At 28.9% G+C, this 19066-nt stretch overlaps 2 protein-coding genes across 2 annotated transcripts in view; one reads left to right on the forward strand and one right to left on the reverse strand.

The window, feature by feature from the left end:
- The window catches only part of LOC105627653 (peripheral plasma membrane protein CASK-like), a 38326-nt gene that overhangs the window by 7346 nt on the left and 11914 nt on the right, over window positions 1-19066 (forward strand). Inside the window, exons 2-6 of the mRNA XM_012208930.1 lie at window positions 8688-8800; window positions 11393-11498; window positions 12557-12634; window positions 14497-14672; window positions 18824-18895. Coding sequence (XP_012064320.1) covers window positions 8688-8800; window positions 11393-11498; window positions 12557-12634; window positions 14497-14672; window positions 18824-18895 — 545 coding nt within the window. The remainder of the gene's footprint in view (window positions 1-8687; window positions 8801-11392; window positions 11499-12556; window positions 12635-14496; window positions 14673-18823; window positions 18896-19066) is intronic.
- Window positions 310-2410, reverse strand: LOC105627575. The gene is made up of 3 exons (XM_012208856.1): window positions 2344-2410; window positions 1781-2264; window positions 310-979 (listed from the first exon to the last, which is right to left on the reverse strand). Exons 1-3 carry the CDS (start codon window positions 2408-2410, stop codon window positions 310-312), a joined length of 1221 nt encoding a protein of 406 aa, XP_012064246.1.

Raw genomic sequence — 19066 nt, forward strand, 5'->3', positions numbered from 1 at the left:
TATATATATATATATATATATATATATATATATCCATATATATACATATACATATATACATATACATATATGTACATATACATATATAAATTTAAAAACGTCTATCTGTTATTATTTTATAAAATATGAATTTATAAAATTATTTATGCATAAAATACCTAGTGTTAGCTTTCATGCTCTTGATCTATTATTATATTTAATCATAGGCTTCTGTGCAAAAATCTAAATTTATAAGAAATAATTTATTGATACCCTCTTGAAATACTGATGTGCCATACATAAAAAACAGAACTAAGTGATTCACTCGTGTCACATTAGAATATCAATCACATCGAGCGGTGGCACGACGGGCACTGCCTTTCGTAGATCAGCAACGCTGCAGGCATAAGAGATGCCTAACGTGATATTGCATGGTCTCCAATTCAGCCATTTGATCCTTTCGCTGATATCTGTGCAGAGATATACGTCGTCTGTGACTAATGTGATGAACGGATCGTTGAGACCCACAAACGCCGTTCCACGTTTGCTCAATGGATCGTAGATGACTTTCCAATAGAACTTGGGTACAGACATGACTGCGTCTTTGGGGTGGAGATATACGGGTTGCTGTTTATTATGAATGTCTTCCATGGTCATCTGACTGTGCACTCCCGTGTAAACGTCGAGGTCCAAACGGCGGCTGGCGGCGAAGCGTCTGACGCTGATCTCCAGGGAATTCCAATTACCACTGTTAAAAGTCTGCCACTGAGGCGCGGTATTCAAGTACCAAAAGGTTGACCTCTGCTGGTTGCCGTAGACGAAATCCCCTTTAGCTACTATATGTCCGCGGGAAAGAAATTGCAGCGATTTTTTCAATCGTTTTTTAGCCAACTTGATCGACTTCAGAATTCTAGCGAGAGTATCTAACTGAGTTTCGAATTTGTACAGATAATCTATATTTATCCCGGGATAAAATTTTCCCACTAGGAACTTGGACGGTCTGAAACATGCAATCATTAGTCGCACAAACGACGTTTTTTTTATTGGCGACTGTAATTAAAAAATTATTTTTTTAATTATAATATATTTATATATTTAACAAATTACATTATATATAAGTATGGAAACATAATCATTCTATTGAATTAAATGGATGATTTTTCTGGTAATCCAAATATTAGTTTAGTAGTATATTAATATATATAATAAAAAACATTTTGTATTTGTGTTGGAAATCTACTCAAGTCTGTTAAAATTTTTTATTAAATTTTTAACATATTTGAGTGTTAATTTAACGTGTGATGTTATTTAAATATTTTGTATTAAATTAATGTTTAACATTTCTTAGTATCAAATAACACAATTTATGAATAAATGACAAATATTACAAAAATAATATGTTTTAAAATGTAAATTCTAAGATAAATAAATAAAATATATATATTAACACATCATAAACGTTAATTATACTAAAAAATATTCTTTCACAATTTGTTTATAAATTGTGTCAATGTTATATGTATTTATTGTGTTAATTTTTTTATATAATAATTATATTACTTTTTAATATATTCATCTTATGTTAAATCAACACAAAAATTTGAGTGACTAAATTTGAGATGTCAAATGTGTTAAATTTAACACAAATTTTTCAACTGTGTTATTAATTTGAAATTAAACTATTTATATATTTAATTTGTTAGAACTCTTTTCTTAAAATTTGAACAATTATTTCATTCAAAGATTTTACAAAAAGAAAAATCACTGAATAAAGATTCGATCAGTTATTGCAAGATCTCACCTGGGATAGGCCCTTTGATAATTTTTGATCATTTTCGTCAACGTGAACTTCGTGTAGTACGTCATATATGTCCGTCTATCGCGGCATAATTCAATAGTGCGGATAAAGGTGCCGTTCACGTTGAAACCAATCTCAATGGGGCTGTGTCTGCCGAGGCAAGGCGACGTGCCCATATATTTAGCATAGTGCTCGGGATAAGATTTGCAAACTAGAGACGAGATATGCTGGTGAACGCCTTTCACGTCAAACACCTTATCTCTTACACAAACTGCTTCGACCTCGTTGTCCCAACTTCTGTTTTGGAAATAATTATTTTTGCCTGGGCATGCCAGATAAATGGAGTCACCCGCGGATATCCTCAGTATCCCATTATTGTTATCCGGGTACCAGATGGTCGCATGCTTGCCGACCCGTTTTAGGAGCAATGGTTCAGGCTCCTTAAGATCGCCAATTTTGTACCGTATAGATATTGTGCAACTAATATCTAAAGATCATTAACGCGACGATAAAACAAATTTCGTGAACGTTTGACGATAAAATTGTAAAATAAACAGATGATTTACCAGTGTTAATTGGGCTGGAAATTGCCCAAATGATATAACACGCAAGAAACGGAATGACCACCAACATGTTTGAATTGTACATAGTCAACTACAACGCGTTTGTTACTTTCGTTTATTTTATATCAGTCGATTAACGGTAAATTCCCAGTAAAAGATAATATACATCAGTAAGACATAATCTTGAACAAAATGTTGATTTGACTATCAGTAGACCTGTAAGATAACTTACAAGTCACATTCCTTCCATAAAAACGCTTTGAGATGACTGCTAGATAAAACTTTTTGGATAAAGAGTAGGACAAAAATTAATATCTGTATCAATTTAAGAAATATTTGTCATGAAGCAATGCATGTGTACGAACAATAAAAGTATCATCTTTTTTTCTTCATATTTAGTTTCTTGAGATTTTATACGATTTCAATAAGAGTTAAGAGAAAAAAGAAAGAAAAAATTATATATCAAAAAGCAATCTAGATACCTAATGTTAATATTTTTTAATTGTTATAATATTACGTCGGGGAAAAAATTTTTTCTTCGTATTTAAAAAAATTTTTTTACAAAAGTTTTTCATTTGTTGTGAAATTTTTGTTACAATTATATTGTTTGCTAGAGCAAAGTTTCAGCTTTAAAAATCTGTTTTTTAAATTGCAGTATGATGATTTTTATCAGAGTTATGAGCAATCAAAATCAAAATGCTCCTTTACTTAACTCGCGAATAACTCAGGAACAAAAAATCATAGGAACATTTAAAAAAAAATGATTTTGTAGGGAAAGTTTCAAGCTTTTACGAAATAGTCGAAAGTTTTCGTAAATTTTTGTTGGGCACGTGAGAAACTCCCAAAAGTGAAAAGAAAATTTTTCTTTTTCAGCTCGTAGTTTTTTTAAATGTAAAAATTACCAAACTCACAGAAACTCAAAAAATAACTTTTCGAAAGAGATTTCAAGCTTTAAAACCTTTTTTTTTAATTTAAATTTCGTTCATTTTTGATAAAGATATATAATTTTGAATTAAAAAATACGAAGAAACTTTTTTCCTGACTCAATATTATTAATATGTTATTAAACAAACATTTTTCAACAAATAAAATTCAAGATAACAATCTAATCAAGATACTAATCTAAAGTGTTTTATTATTTATATTCTAGGAAATTGTTTTTTTTTTTTTTTCAAAATTAAAAAATATGGAAAGTAATAGAAATTAACTGTCATATTACTTTTCATCGCATCGAATATACTGTATACAAAAAGTTATTGCATATCATACAAATTTAACGGAAAAAACATGATAAGAATAGAATATTTAAACTTATAAAAGTAATAAATTTTAAATTAAAAGTTGAAAAGAAAGACCGAAAAAATACTGATGATTATATTACACGAGGGACATACAATTCGAGAGATTTGCTATATAAAGCTTTAACGTAAAAGAAATAAAGAATTGATTAATTTTTACAAATCTATATCGAAATTTACAATAGCATGCGAATATGTATATGATATATTATGACATTGTTAGCTCTTTTTAAATAAATTTTAAGAATATAAAAATGTCTCCCTTTACTTAGGGTATATTCAACTAAAAACCATTTTTTAAAGTTTCAAAATATTTGGCATTTATATTATCCTAAATAATATACGTAACGTTGATCATCAGTTTTACTATTGCAAAGTCTAACTGCAAGCAATAAATGACTCGCAGTGATAATATAGAGGAAGAGAACACGTAATATCTGCACGACGACGCGGCTTAAGTTTAACAGAGTCATCGAGGTAGATGAGTAAGTGCAGTATTTATATACTGCGTTTCGGTTAGCCGTAGCATATGTGATTTGTACGTGTTGATAAGAGTAACTACAGAGAAATTGTGTATGGAGTAAGAGCGATTAAATAGTCTGATGAGGATTGTCGACGTAAAAGGGAGTATTTCAGCGGGTTAAACGAGCCTTTCTGAATGCTTCTGTTCTAGCTGGGAACGTTATTTATTCCTGACTTTCACTAACAATCCTATTTAGTGGTTTCAATTTTCCATCCTTCTCTTTTCCTTGTAGTTGGGCATAGCTATTACGTCTACGTGCCTCCAATACCGTGAAAATGAACAAGGTATAGAGATAGAATGTTAATGTCGAGCAAACGTATATCTTGATGATGTAGTTCGGCATCGAATGCAGTTTCTGCATCCATAAACAAGTGTCCAATTACAGTAGATCTGAAATTCCTCGAAGAGAAGCTTGTTTATTAACCGAATATTTAAAAACTTATTATAATATATTAATGTTTGCGATTTATTTCGAATAAAATATCGACTTATTTCGAATAAAATATTTCGAATAAAATATAAATCGTAGAAAAATATTGTAATTATATGATTACAAAATGAATTATAAGACGTGACATTATTACACATCTATATATCCGGTAAAGTTATCAATCTAATGTATAAAATGTATGCGCTATATGTATGACTATATAAAAATCCTACTGATAAATATTTATTTCTGGAAATAAATTAATTATAAGAAATTGGAGATATAAAGGAAAAATATTGATATAACATTTTTTATTTCCAATATTTTATTTCACGGTGTGTATAAGTCGCACATACTTGATTGCACAACGCACAAGTTTCTTGATTAATAAACTTATAGATTATAAATTAGCAATTTGAATGCAACATTTTAATTAAGTTATGTTCAATGATGTTATATATATTCGGTTAAGTTATGCTTCAGTGTGAGCAACATGTTATATATCCTAGCAGATTTACTTAACAATTTAAGCGTATACTGATTTAATGTCGTAATTACCGTTTTGGAAAGCAGAATTCTGCATGAAACTTGAGCGCTTGTATCAGTGATGCCTACCCTTCAATGTAACTTGTTAACGACAAAAGCCAAAGTTCAATTACGATCGATTTGAAGTTTAATTTACAATGACCAGAAGGTTAAATAAAGTATTTGATGATGCAGTGGGAACTAGTACACTAGTAATCTATATCTATGAATGCTCTTTGAATGGAGTTTTATTTTTATATATAATATCAAATTAATTTAATTAAGAAGATATTTGATGAAATTTTTGAAAAACTTTTAACGACAGACAACTCAATTCATCCATTTGAGTTTTTATTTACTTCATTATACAGATTATTAAAAAAATTGTTAAAATCATATATTTGTCTAAATTCATGTATGTAGAAATAGAAAAAAAGAAATCTTGCATATGAATTCCTTTTCAAGCGGAAAATTGATTTTGAATATAGGTCGCAGTAATGTTTGACCTCTTCTGGAAACTGACGAGAAGTCAATAGCTTTTCATAAAAGGCGGATTACACTTTCGTACGAATTGCTTTATGAAGGCCTTAAGGCACTCAAGAGCCATCTTGCAAGAGAGCTTTTAACAATGAAAAACGGAGGATGTATTTAGTAATTCGTTTGCGAATATACCGGAGGTGACGGCTATACATATATGTATAGAATTTATATAAGCATGTTTTTGAAAGACTGTATTGCATTTTTTATTTTATCTTGAGATTGTTTAAAAAAAATATAATAAGTTGAGTGCTTTTTAAATGCACTATACACATCCATAATAATAATATCTTTATTAAAAAAATATGAATATAAACATACAAATGCAAAATAAAAAATTTATATAACATATTATTTCATCTTACGTTAAAAATAGTTTGTAGCTAAACATAAATATTTAATTTTTATGACTTTGAATGGAAATTATAAATTTCTTACTTTCTATTATTATACGTAGATACATCACTACATTAAATATCTAAGAGGGATGATAAATACAATACATTCACGCTATCAATCGAACATGAATAAATAATTTCAAACATACAATAATTTATTTTTATTTATTTTATAATTTTTATTATAAATAACATTACAATTATTCATGTTTATGATAACGTTAAATTATTGATTATAATATTTTTATTAAATGTGTTCGTTATTATATATTATATATTACGATTCATTATTATGAGAACGTACAGAATATTTAAAATATTAATATAATATTAATAGGAAAATTATTATTAATAGTTTAATAATAATGAAATAAATTTACAAAATATATGAAAAATTAATTTATGATGTGCTAAATTCTAGTGATTTAATTTTAAAGAATTATGAAATTAAAAAATATTAATTACATTAATTATTGCTTTAATAACTAATAATAATAATTGACTAGTTATTGCCAACTAGTTAGTATTTCAACTATCTCCATATGATTTGATAATCGAATTGATAAAATTGCAAATGAAGAAAATCCATGCTGAGATTTTATTTTCGACAACAAGTCCTTTGTAGTATTTTAAGATGCTTATTAGCAATATTAGTATTATTATTAAATTGACAATCAATGTAATTTGCGATATTATTTCTAGCTTCAGTTTATGAGTGCGTTTTAAATCTGACAAATTGAATTGGTGAGTTTTACAAAACTGAAAAATGTATTAAAGTATATACATTATCAAGCGTTAAAATCTACTTCCTATTAAAATAGGATTTATTTTTATTGATCTAATTTTTACTTATAATCTAAAAAATATACTTATATTTTATGAACAAATCGTTAGTTTTTAAATCGTTGTAAAAACGTTTAAAAATAATTGTCCATTTATATCGACCGATTATATATCAAATAAAAAATAATGTAGCTATTTGAACATCGAAAAATAATACAGAAAAAAAATTGAAAGTACTTACGACGTTTCAAAATAAACGAAACGTTATTATTATGCAAGTACAAATAAAATACAAACGAGATTTATTTCACTATTGGAACAATTTATGTTAGATAGGATGGTGCATCATTATCATGCAAACCGCAAGGATAGATGCTTGTGTGAAATGCTATACGCACGACATTCTCCATTGTGGGTTTTCACGAATTCCATGAATGCATGCGTGGTTATCATTCGATGGATAACCGAGACCGCTCGAGTTTAACCCTTAAGTACAGAACTGATCATATGCCCTACTCATACACGCATATGCACAGACGCCTGTCTCACACAGATTATCTTCTTTATATGATACTATATATCCAGTATATGACATCAATATCTGGAAATTCGATCTATCAATAATCGTGTATATGTGTGCATTTTCCTGTGTGTGTGTGTATATATACTGTGTGTTGCTGTGTGTATGATTTAAAAATAAACATCCAGATATTTTAAATATAAACATGAAGTTTTTGTTGCTTCTAATCTATTGGTAATTGATATTGAATGTTTTTATTTTGTCATGATATTAATTTATTTTTATTCCAAATCTACGAAAAGAAATAAATCGGTAAAGATAGCGGTCATCAGCTATTTTTTTAATAGTGTAATTATCAATGCTTTTAAAAAATAATTATATTTTATTCGAATAGTATTTGTTATGATTTGTTTCATATTACAAGGAAAGTAAGTACAATGGATTTTAAATATAACAGTGTTTTATATTTAGCAACGAAAATTTATATGTATTTATTAATACTACAAATATCTTATTATATCAAAATTATGAATTTATATTAGAATTATTTCCAAAACATTTTATCATTTTCTGATCTTACAAGATTTCAATATTTCAACAAACTATGACCTTATTGATTATATTGACATTTCCCTCTTTTCTAGATTTTCTTATATTAATGTAAAAAGCCCTGTAAAATTTACATGTAGATATAAAATGTGTAGATGCAAAATTAGTATATGCATGCGTAAGAAAAATGGAGAGTCACAGCGCACGCGACATTTAAAAATGGCGTTAGGTCACCAGAAGGACGTAACCTTGGTCTATAAAGTGATGTCAAAGAAATTTCAAGATATTAATCCTTTAATACCGGAACTTCATTTTACAAAATGTCCTTCAACTTTCCTTCAACTTGAAATTTGTTAATATCCAAATAACAATTTTTATTATTTTATACTTATATTTATATTTACACTTGTATTTATAATATTTTATTTTTATGTCTATATTTTAATTTTAGTCGAGTCTGCAATTATATTTTGTAAATGAAAGAGTAAATTAAAATTTACTAACTATTTAAAGAACTAAAGTCTCTATTATTTAATTATACGCGGCATTACGAAAAATTGAAAATGTATAGAAAATTTTTTCGAATAAAATCCATTATTCTTTTCTAGTACATTTTGCAGATATTAAATATTAGATATTTAGTAGTTTGTGTTTATAGAGTAAGTTCATAGAGTAAGCTTTTTATTCGATTTCCTAGTCATCAGACAATGTGCATAATTCGTACTCAACAACCATGCCACGAGTATAATTATTATTGTTGACGCCCGCATTTATATTATTGCAGAGGACCATTCAGCGTCGTTCGGAAATGCATTCACCGTCACACCGGGCAAATTTTTGCCGTGAAAATCGTCGATGTGGCGAAATTCACCTCTAGTCCTGGGCTCAGTACTGCGGGTGAGTGTGTGTGTGTGTACACACACATATATATATATATACACATATTGTATAAGAATGACGTAGGTATACACACACAAAAAAGATAAAGAAATATCCGGAGGTATTTTTTTCTGATTTCGAGTTCCTCACGTTTGAGCAGCTTAATAAAAAACGCAGATTTTTCGTGCATTATACATAATATACATTTAAATATCGAACATTCAATTGAAGTTGTTGAATAAATATATTTAATAAAATATCTCTCCAAAACTTTAAAATATCAGATAAAATATTTTCAAGAAACAAGAGTATAGATATTTTTGTAAGAGATCATTTTGGGATAGATGTCTTTTGTAATCTATGATCAATATTAAAGTTTTTTAATTTGGCATATTTTAATTTGAAAGTGCTTTAATTAATAACATTGCTTTTATATATTTTATAATATTCTTGTAATATTCGGAGATAAATAAATCGATTTAAATTTTATTGAGTTATTTCTCCATTACACAAAGAGTCCATTACACAAAATAGTCTCTCATGTTTTATACATTCAAGTTTATCTAAATAAAGAAGAGCACCATTCCTATCGATTTGTAAATACTCTTCCATTAATTTCCATCGTGTTTTCGAAGCAAGGCCTATACTTCCCTATCCGTTCACCTACCGACAACGTCGGTACGCTGCTTTTCCCAATGCTGCCGACTGACTAAACATAGGTTCGAGTTGTGAATCGACGCGAAAGCCATTGTGCAATTGAATGGAAAGGCGGACCATTGTCGCCGCGCACATTTTTCGGGGATTTAACCCAACATACCAGTCGACAAGTCTAAATGAAATATACGAGAAGAATGCATTGTTTAAAAACCAGTTTTTTCTAATAAAGCGCCTTTTTTCCGGAAATGAGAGTAATATTTAATTTTTACTGAGCACGGAACTGGTAAACCAGGTGTGAACATACTATGAGCTCGCTAACAGATAGGCCATAGCTGAGCAGAGAAAACGACTTTGGAACGACGTTTTTCATATAATTTCTAAATTCCCTATAGCATTACTGCAATAAATCAGAAAAATAGACTAAAAACACCTCCCAAAAAAAATAAATGTATAAATCATATGTATTAATAATGAAACAGATGTTCATTTAAGATACCATATGGAATCTCTTTGGGATTATATGGACCTCACGTGGAAATATTCGGAAACATATGCGAACAGAGTATAATATTTCGTTCCCATTCGTGAGATATAATTTTACGTATGAAGCAAGATGTTTTATTTCGCTAGATGTCGTAAAATATTAGTTTTCTTGTTCATTCTTTGTTGTCATTTTTTTTCCTCTTTTTTTTATGATTACTTTCTTTCTCATTTTCATTATAAGTGTTATTTAATCAAAGTTAAAATTAAATATCTTAATATTTTAATTATTGACATTATATTTTTTGCTAAATTATATTTACTAACAATATGTTTTAAAATTTTTTAATTAGAAATTAAACCGTATTACCGAACTAATTTGCAAGTAGAAAGTATAATTTTATTCTTTAGGATTAGATAAAGTTTATATTAATGAGATTTTAATTTAATAATTAGTTGCAAAGATAATTAATTACGAAATTATAAAATAGCATGTATAATTTAGTGATAAGTTTTGCAAGTTCATATTGCTGTTTTTATTAGCCAAAAAATTTATCAATGGAAGATTCATTGATAAATTTCTTTATATGCATCAAAATTTTATAATTTACTAATTTGGAATTAATTAATTTACTTTTAGAGAAATATATAAAATGTATAAATTATAAAAGAAATGTAATTTGTTAAAGAATTTTTATGTTGTTTTACAAGTTAGCACACTAAATGTTTTAATGTTATTAAATAAGTCTTTGTTTAAAATTATTGCAAATAGTTTTTTATATTTTTTTATGGTACAATTTTTGTTTATACAAGTAAAAGTTAAATATAAGCTATTCTGTTATTATAGTCGATTTTCGTAGTTTTGTTATTCGTAACTTTGACTACAGACTACATTGCAGTTGAATGCAGATACGGCATCGAAATTGACTCTAATAAAAACTGGGAAACGAAGTTTTTTCGCATTTAATCCAGATTTAGTATCTACAGTTTCGTTTAATTAGAATAAGATTAAAATTATCTATTCTGATTTTTTTATAGGCATCTATGTACAAAGTATTTATTTTCTTTAGATTTTTCAATATAAATAGATTGTTTCAATATAAATAGAAAATTTACATAATTTTATACATTCGTAATGTAATAAATTTGTATAATAATATTAATTTCTTATATAAGTTGACAATACTGAAATTTTAGTTTATGATAATATACACAGGTATATACATTTTACAAATAAAATATGTTTTTATTAAAACATTTTTTAATATTATTTCTTGTCATAAATTTCTTGTCATCTTTAAAAATTTCAAAATTTTTGACATTTTTATGACAAAGTAGATTGCGTTAAGAATCTCTCTAGTAAAACAAAATTTGTTTAAAACAATTTGAATGTTTAGTCAATGATTTTAATCTCCATGATGTATAATGCGTGAAAGCATCTGCTGCGTTAAATCTACGTTTCATATGTTTTAGATTTAAAACGAGAAGCTACAATATGCCATATGTTGAAACATCCACATATTGTGGAACTGCTCGAAACTTACAGCTCCGAGGGCATGCTATACATGGTATTTGAATAGTAAGTATGCAAAAATGTATATATTTTATATTTTAGGAAATACATTTTTTTATTTAGCTCATCAACAAATTTAATTATAATTTGACAAAAACAAATTGATAAAAACAAACCTATTCTACTTAATGTGCAACATTTATCTAATTACAATATTTTATCTAATAATAAATTTAGATACAGTAATCTCTAATCTTACAAAATTAAAACTGTAAAAAATAACTATAGTATAAACTTATTATTATATAGCATAAATTATAGTTATATTCTTTTAATCATGAACTTTTAACGAGTCTTTTTTTAGAAATACAACTTTTCGAAAGGCGTCAATCTCGTCCTTTATATGCCAACAAGTCTACTCTTTCATTTTCCTACTTACTACCTTCGTAATTACTACCTTCAAGCTAATGAAACGTTATGTTCGTAACATATGAAATGAAAAAACATTACGTTTATCGAAAATGAGAGACTCGGTAAAATAAATACGTGACATTTCCTTAACGGCTCTATCTTTACTCTATCTTTACTCAGGAAAAGCACGTTTTCCATTTAGTTGTTTGCTATCTATTATAATGTTTTACTATAGTTCGCTATAATTGGATACACACATCCGAGGTGCTCTCGAAATAATCTACGCTATCGGATAAGATAGCTATGGTTTTTAATAGACTCGGTGCTCAAGGCGTTTTTAACGAGACTATTTAAATAATATGACACTCAACAACACTTCGTTATTTCCTTTAGTTTAATGGGATATTATTTATGTCATAAAAAATTCTTATTCAATGACAACATTATCGATATGACACGATTAGATATACAAATATTTTAATCAATAATTTTCTGTGAATTAATTAAGCGTTAGAAATGTTATGTTACATTTGATCATAATCGATATATACATGCAGATAAAATATCAATTAAATAATTAAAAATGATTCATGAATAATTAAAACAAATAGGAAATAGGAATCAAAGAACAAGAAATATTCAAATTATTATAAAACAGATTCATTTATCGCATCATCAGATATTCCTATTTCAATATTCCATTTCTTTTTCAGTATGGACGGCTCTGATTTATGCTTCGAGGTCGTAAGACGAGCAACTGCTGGATTCGTATACAGTGAAGCAGTTGCAAGGTAAGAAATTCATTATATCTATTATCGCGCGTGAGCATACTGTGCGAACGTCGCGAATCCACAGCAGACAGTATATCCATTTAAACATTATCCACTAAAGCTAAGACATCGTTTACTTTAGATGTAGTACGATATGCTGGCATTATGTCGCATGAATACATAATATTCTGTATTGTTCCGTCCTAAAATTTCCAGGAGTTTCAGCTAATTGTGGCTATATATATTAAATTCATCTTTTATTACTCATATTTTTTCAGAACAATTAAAACATGTAAAAAATATATATCCGAAAGATTTACAGAACATTGTTTCCATTGAAGTACAATTATCACATAACATCTAAATTTAACATGTGATGAAAACTCTACTCTAATCTGTTTATTAATCTTGTTAAGACGAAGATGCGTCCAAGATGAAATTTGATAAATTAATTGTTTTCATCGAGTCACTTGGAAGTACTGAAACTTGGAGTACTGAAACGTGATTACCTTTTGTATGTTACACTCGATATAATGCAAACGGATTCTCTCTCTCGAGTCTCCCTAGAGCGTAATAAATCTCTGTCTCGATAAATCCTTGACTGCGATCCATTAGATTCGCTATACTCGTTCATGTCACGCTTGAAATAACAGTAGTCTTCACCTCGAGAGGATCCTATTAAAACTGTTCACAAATATGTCTTATATTTTTGACATTATGAAGAATTATTAGATAATAAATCATGTTTAATATAGTATCTCTGATAGAAACTACTAAATAATATCTGATTATAAAAGGAAGATATACATTGCAAATCGTTTTCATGCGTTTAAGTACTTAGCAAATACCTATGTATATCCCCAGGATCAGATATGATATGTAATCTCCATGATATAAATTACAAATGAAATAAAACCTGATCATAAGAGGAATATAATACATTTTAAATTGTTTCCATATGTTTAAATATACTTAGGAAATATCTATACATATATATTTTCTATATTTAAACGTATAGATATTTTATATATTCTCCAGGCTTAGATATAAATCATCTTTTTCAAATCTTTACTTTCTTTTGTCTGAAAAACATGTTTTTTGTTGTTCGAATTTCTCAGAATCAAAGACTTTATATTAATATTACATATCAGATTCACAAACGTTATGTATTCACTGCATATAGATATCTCACATTACAATGCGCTCAAAAGATCTCAAAGTATTTGATTGATATGAAAGTACAATGAACATAGTATAGTAAATAACTGCATCGTTTTTGTCTGTGCGGTATTTCATATTTTGCTTCTGGCAATACACTGTGTCATCAATATCTTGTTTTTATTTTAGACTGTATTTCCTTTTTACATACTTTGTAAAAAATACTAGTGATAATGTCAAGAGTCATTTAGAAAGGGTTTTATATCGTATACAACTGCATGAAAAATGTTACTCTAAAACGTATATTTATCTATTAATTAAATTTAAGTAATATGATTTTGGTCCTTCCGTTTGATGTGGTTTTATTTAATAACTCATAAATACAATTAAATAATATTGTTAATATAGTTTATTACATTTACTGTTTATAACATAAATCAATTCGAAATTTGGATTTGTATTTATATTATTTAGTATCTTGACTCTTTATTTATCGAATGAATTTTATTAAAACTTCATGTCGTAAAATCACTTCATGATATAACGAGGCATGCCTTAATCGCTGTATTTAAATTCTCAAAAAGAACTGGTTTTCTCTCGCGCGCAAATGCTTCTCCCATGCGGCCTTTGCTATTGTTCTCGGCTGAGGGCGTACTTTCGTGACGTATTCAGGGAGAGGTATGGTGTAACGCCGGTACCTAAGAAAACTGCATTTTCTTTTGCAGTCACTACATGCGACAGATCCTCGAAGCATTGCGTTACTGCCATGAGAATGACATTATTCATCGTGACCTGAAGCCGCAGTGCGCCCTCCTGGCTGGCAAGGAAAATTCCGCCCCGGTGAAGCTGCGCGGTTTCGGCGTTGCCGTGCAACTCCCGACTTCGCAATCTAATGGCGTTGGTATGTTCATACCTTCTTCTAATTCACTTATGTTTTCTTTACGCGATCTATTTTACATGGCGTAGAGAGAGATTCACATTGAAAGTCGTGCGACCTCAGCTCTGGGATGCCCGACCTCCATTATTAATGATTCTCTATCAACTTCCAACAAAGTTCTATATACGTGACACATACGACCATTATCATATAAAAATAACTCTATTAGTTTGAAAAATGGCTTTAAGCCAGCGTCTATTAAATACGTACCTTTTAAATTTAGTTAAATCAAAAAAATTCGGAAAAAAAGTTGTCGTAAGTAAAATTTTAATGTTAAAAATTAATTTAGAAAATATTGAGTTTAACGTTTAAGATATTGAACGCGATTAAAAAATAATTACAATACAGTTTCGATAAAATAACAATTTTTAATTTTTATGAATTAATTTTTTATCTGTTTTTTATTTCTATTTTTTCAATAAATATTATGTCATATCGAAATTTAATTAAATTTAAACTGCTTGAAAATATTGATTGCATCTGAAAATCTCTTTTCATTTTTATAAAAATATCAAATCTTTAATTTATAACGTAGAATAGAATTTTCTAGATGCTTGAGAAATACTTGCATGTCTTACAATATAATGAAATTTTTTTTAAAATAACATGAAAAGGGTATATAACATTATTACTGCCATAGTTGAAGAAAATCAACTTTATAAAATTAATTTTCGCAAAGTTTGCTTGTACATTTTAAATTAGTTTGCTCAAAATATCTCATCGACAAAAAATATCATTTTGAGAAAGTTTTTGTTATTCCAATATATTGAAAAGACATATCGATTAAGTCATGGTAATAAAAACATCACTTGAAACGTCACTTGAACTGAAGTATAAAATCGTCGAGACGTAAAATAGAATTTACTTGGGCTATGCAAATGCCTTAAACACTTTAGTTTCCCTTTATTTCGTGACATAGTTCATGAGAGCTGACGTCGTGCTGCTTTTAGCGCGACAGCATTAAAATTACTAAATTTTTCATAATATTTTTAAGTGGTGTCAGCGCTAGGCGAGAAGCGAAAATACAACATTGACGTTATTAAGATGAATAGGGAGATTATATCTCGAAATATTCATAACTTTATTGCCTCGTGATTAATAGCTTTCATAGAAAGCAATACGATGGCTTTTCTACAATCATTCATAATATAACAAAATATTATTTAATAGAACTCTTTATAATATCACAAGTGTATATTTAAATATTACGTAAATTGTGATATTTTATAAGAAAACATAAATTTAAAGATAAATCTTCTCCAAAATTTCATCTGACCTGGCGCCAACACTACTTATATTTAGCAAAATGTACGCTGATGTAAATTATATTTACGCGTAAATATAATTATACGCTTATTCTGCAAATTGGCTGAGAGGCACTATTCAATGCTCATACATCTATTATCGAGACTCTATACATCTAAGTATTTATGTCTATTTTGCTCTGGTATACATGAAGTTAAATACCAGATTATACATTAATTTTATATTAATTATTTGAACTTTTTAAACGTTAATCGAGTTAACATACTCACAACTAACAACTCGTATACATACAAGCGTATGTACATATAATGAATTTTGCGTCACAGCAAATTATTCGACACATTCTTTAAATATGAAAATACATTTAGGATCCACAAATTTATGATTAAACTGTTTAATTATATATGGTATTTGTGATAATTTATTAACTTTTTATATTATATAGAAAGATAGTTTTTTAAATATAATAATACATTTTTATTCAGTATCTTTATAAAGTTTTATTTTTTTTATTATGTTGAAAAAAGCTTTTGTCTAAAATTAAATATACATAAATAATATATAATTTTGGAATAATACCTTTAATTTAAATGATTGCATTATACATATATTCCAACTAAATTATTATTTAATTAAGTGTTATACAGTTTATATACGCTTAACCTATTTTCGCGTAGCGATCTCTTTCGCATTAATATTTTTTGAAGGCTAATGGACTATAAAAGATCAAGGCTATCTCACAACGAGAACATCGTTAGTTCAAAAATCCAATATTATTACGCCAAATGTTAAAAAAATTTATTGATACAGCATATCGTCGATTTTATTTTACGAGAAACGTGGTATATTTATTATAAAGGGTTTACATGTCTCTGTTTGAGAAGTTAATTTTAAATTGCCAACCTGTTGGTATTCAATCGGATTCATTATGACTAGTTCAAATGAGTGTCATTTAGCTGTGCTGCTTCCTTTTCATTTATAGCATTATAAAAGAAGAGTTTTCAAATATTCAGTAGCAAAAGGCAACATATCCCCAGAGATATGGCATTATTATTGTTAGGGATGTGTGTCAATGCATCTTTGACTCAAGATTAATTAAGTTTTTGTGAAATAAATTATAATTATTATCTCCTGAGGAAAGTTCTTTTTACATGTTACAAATGTACGACATCATTTCCAATAAAGATATGACTTAATAACCTTCACAACGCAGTGCGATAGTAATATTAACGGGCGAATGAGGACAAAAAATCTATAAAAAGTGCATTGAATATTGCCTCCTCAGAGTTTGTAATTCAAATTTTTATCTTTTTCTATTCTTTTTCTTTTTTTTTTTCGTACCGATACAATGTGTTCCTGGCTCTCATCAAGCGTCACTTCAAAGACACTCGGTGTTTTTGTATCGTCTCTCTTTTGAATGCCCTACTCTGCGATTATTGGCTGGCTTGGTCGATGATTGGCAAATCACATTCAAAAAATTTCTCGGTGTTCAATGTGCACAATGCAACAGCTTTTATCGGATTTCTTCCCTACTGACAACCGTGATGCTCTCTTCTCTGATCAGCCGCAATCGATTGATGTTTATGCATTTTTTTTATAATCTTTCGCTGCTTCGATATCGCATGGTTCCATTTGTAGATGCTCTTGTTGTAGCGACACTTGTAGATATTCTAGACTGTACTGTTACGTCTTGGACTAATTTTAGACTTCCTTTGCGTGATCAGCGCAATTATTGTTGTCGTGCGTCTTCAAGTGATTTATTTCATTAGTAGCCATGCGATGTTAAAGAAGCGTTTTCAATTATGAAGGAAATTAGGAAATCATCTTTCGCCAACCTATATAATTACGTTATGTTAATGCCGACAATCGATATTGGAATCGCATTATCGATTTTATAATAGCACCAGCATCGCGTTACATCGTATCGCCGTTAAGAGCTGTTGATAGAACACACGTTATCCGTTGATTTCTTACTTTCGTTCCATTTATTTAATATTTAATCAAGATTAACATTTAATCGAAGTTAGAGGGTTAATAATAGCATGGCATTATCAAAAAGGACATAGAACAACACAATGAATGAATAAAATAACGATAAAATAACAGTATTACTATTTTCATTTGTATTTAAAGAATTTAACCCCGAAATATTGCCATAAAAACAATATAATGATAATGTGTGTCACTAATAATAGTATGACACGTAACACTGTATACACTTTTATATGACGAGGCGCAGGATAAGGTGGTTCCCGCCAATCGATAATAGAATTCAATACCGATAAGAACTTTTGTCGGGGTTAATTGCCCCTTCGTTCCGCCTAAGACGTTACGATATTATACCAAGTCAGATATTAATCTCTCCTCCAACTCCCACGGCTGTCGTCTCTGATCTTCCCAGTTCGAAACTAATTTGGCATTCTGTGAGAGTAAACCGACGGCGTTCCAAATACGTAGGCCGGAGATTGACTGGAAAAACGTCGTGTAAACTGGGACGCACAACTTTTTATATACGAGCAAAACAAGACAGTGTTCGCCGCGCTGGGATTACGAATCTTTTTAAACAAAAAGTTTCCGACAGCGTGATTAAATACGCATAACGTTGCTGCGCGACGTCTCTCCTTTAACGCTCTATCATGCTTATTTCTTACATATAGCTAATGTTTCATTCTCAACTCTTTATGACTTGAATTCGCGCGTAACATCGTGCATGTAGAGAGTAATGCGAAAAAAAGCACAAGTATACCGATGAAAGTTTTCCGCGGATTGCATTATGCAGCGACAGCGCGAGAAAAGCACGTCGTCTGATTACACTTTGATAACGTAAAATTTGGTTTGAATGAATACAGCATGTTACACGACCGAGTATCGGCAGTGTCTGAGCCCAAAGGGGCAGCTCTACTTGAAGGCCGACAGCGAGGGTAAGCCTGATCTAACCTTTAATCATTACTTCCGCAGGAGCCTTGTCTCATCACGCCACATAAATATATATATATATATATATATATATATATATATATATATATATTACTACTACACTACTATACTACACTACACACTATATTAGTTATTATGTACTACTTTCTTACTAC

This window comes from Atta cephalotes (genome assembly GCF_000143395.1).
Source record: "Atta cephalotes unplaced genomic scaffold scaffold00009, whole genome shotgun sequence".
Classification (NCBI taxonomy): domain Eukaryota; kingdom Metazoa; phylum Arthropoda; class Insecta; order Hymenoptera; family Formicidae; genus Atta; species Atta cephalotes.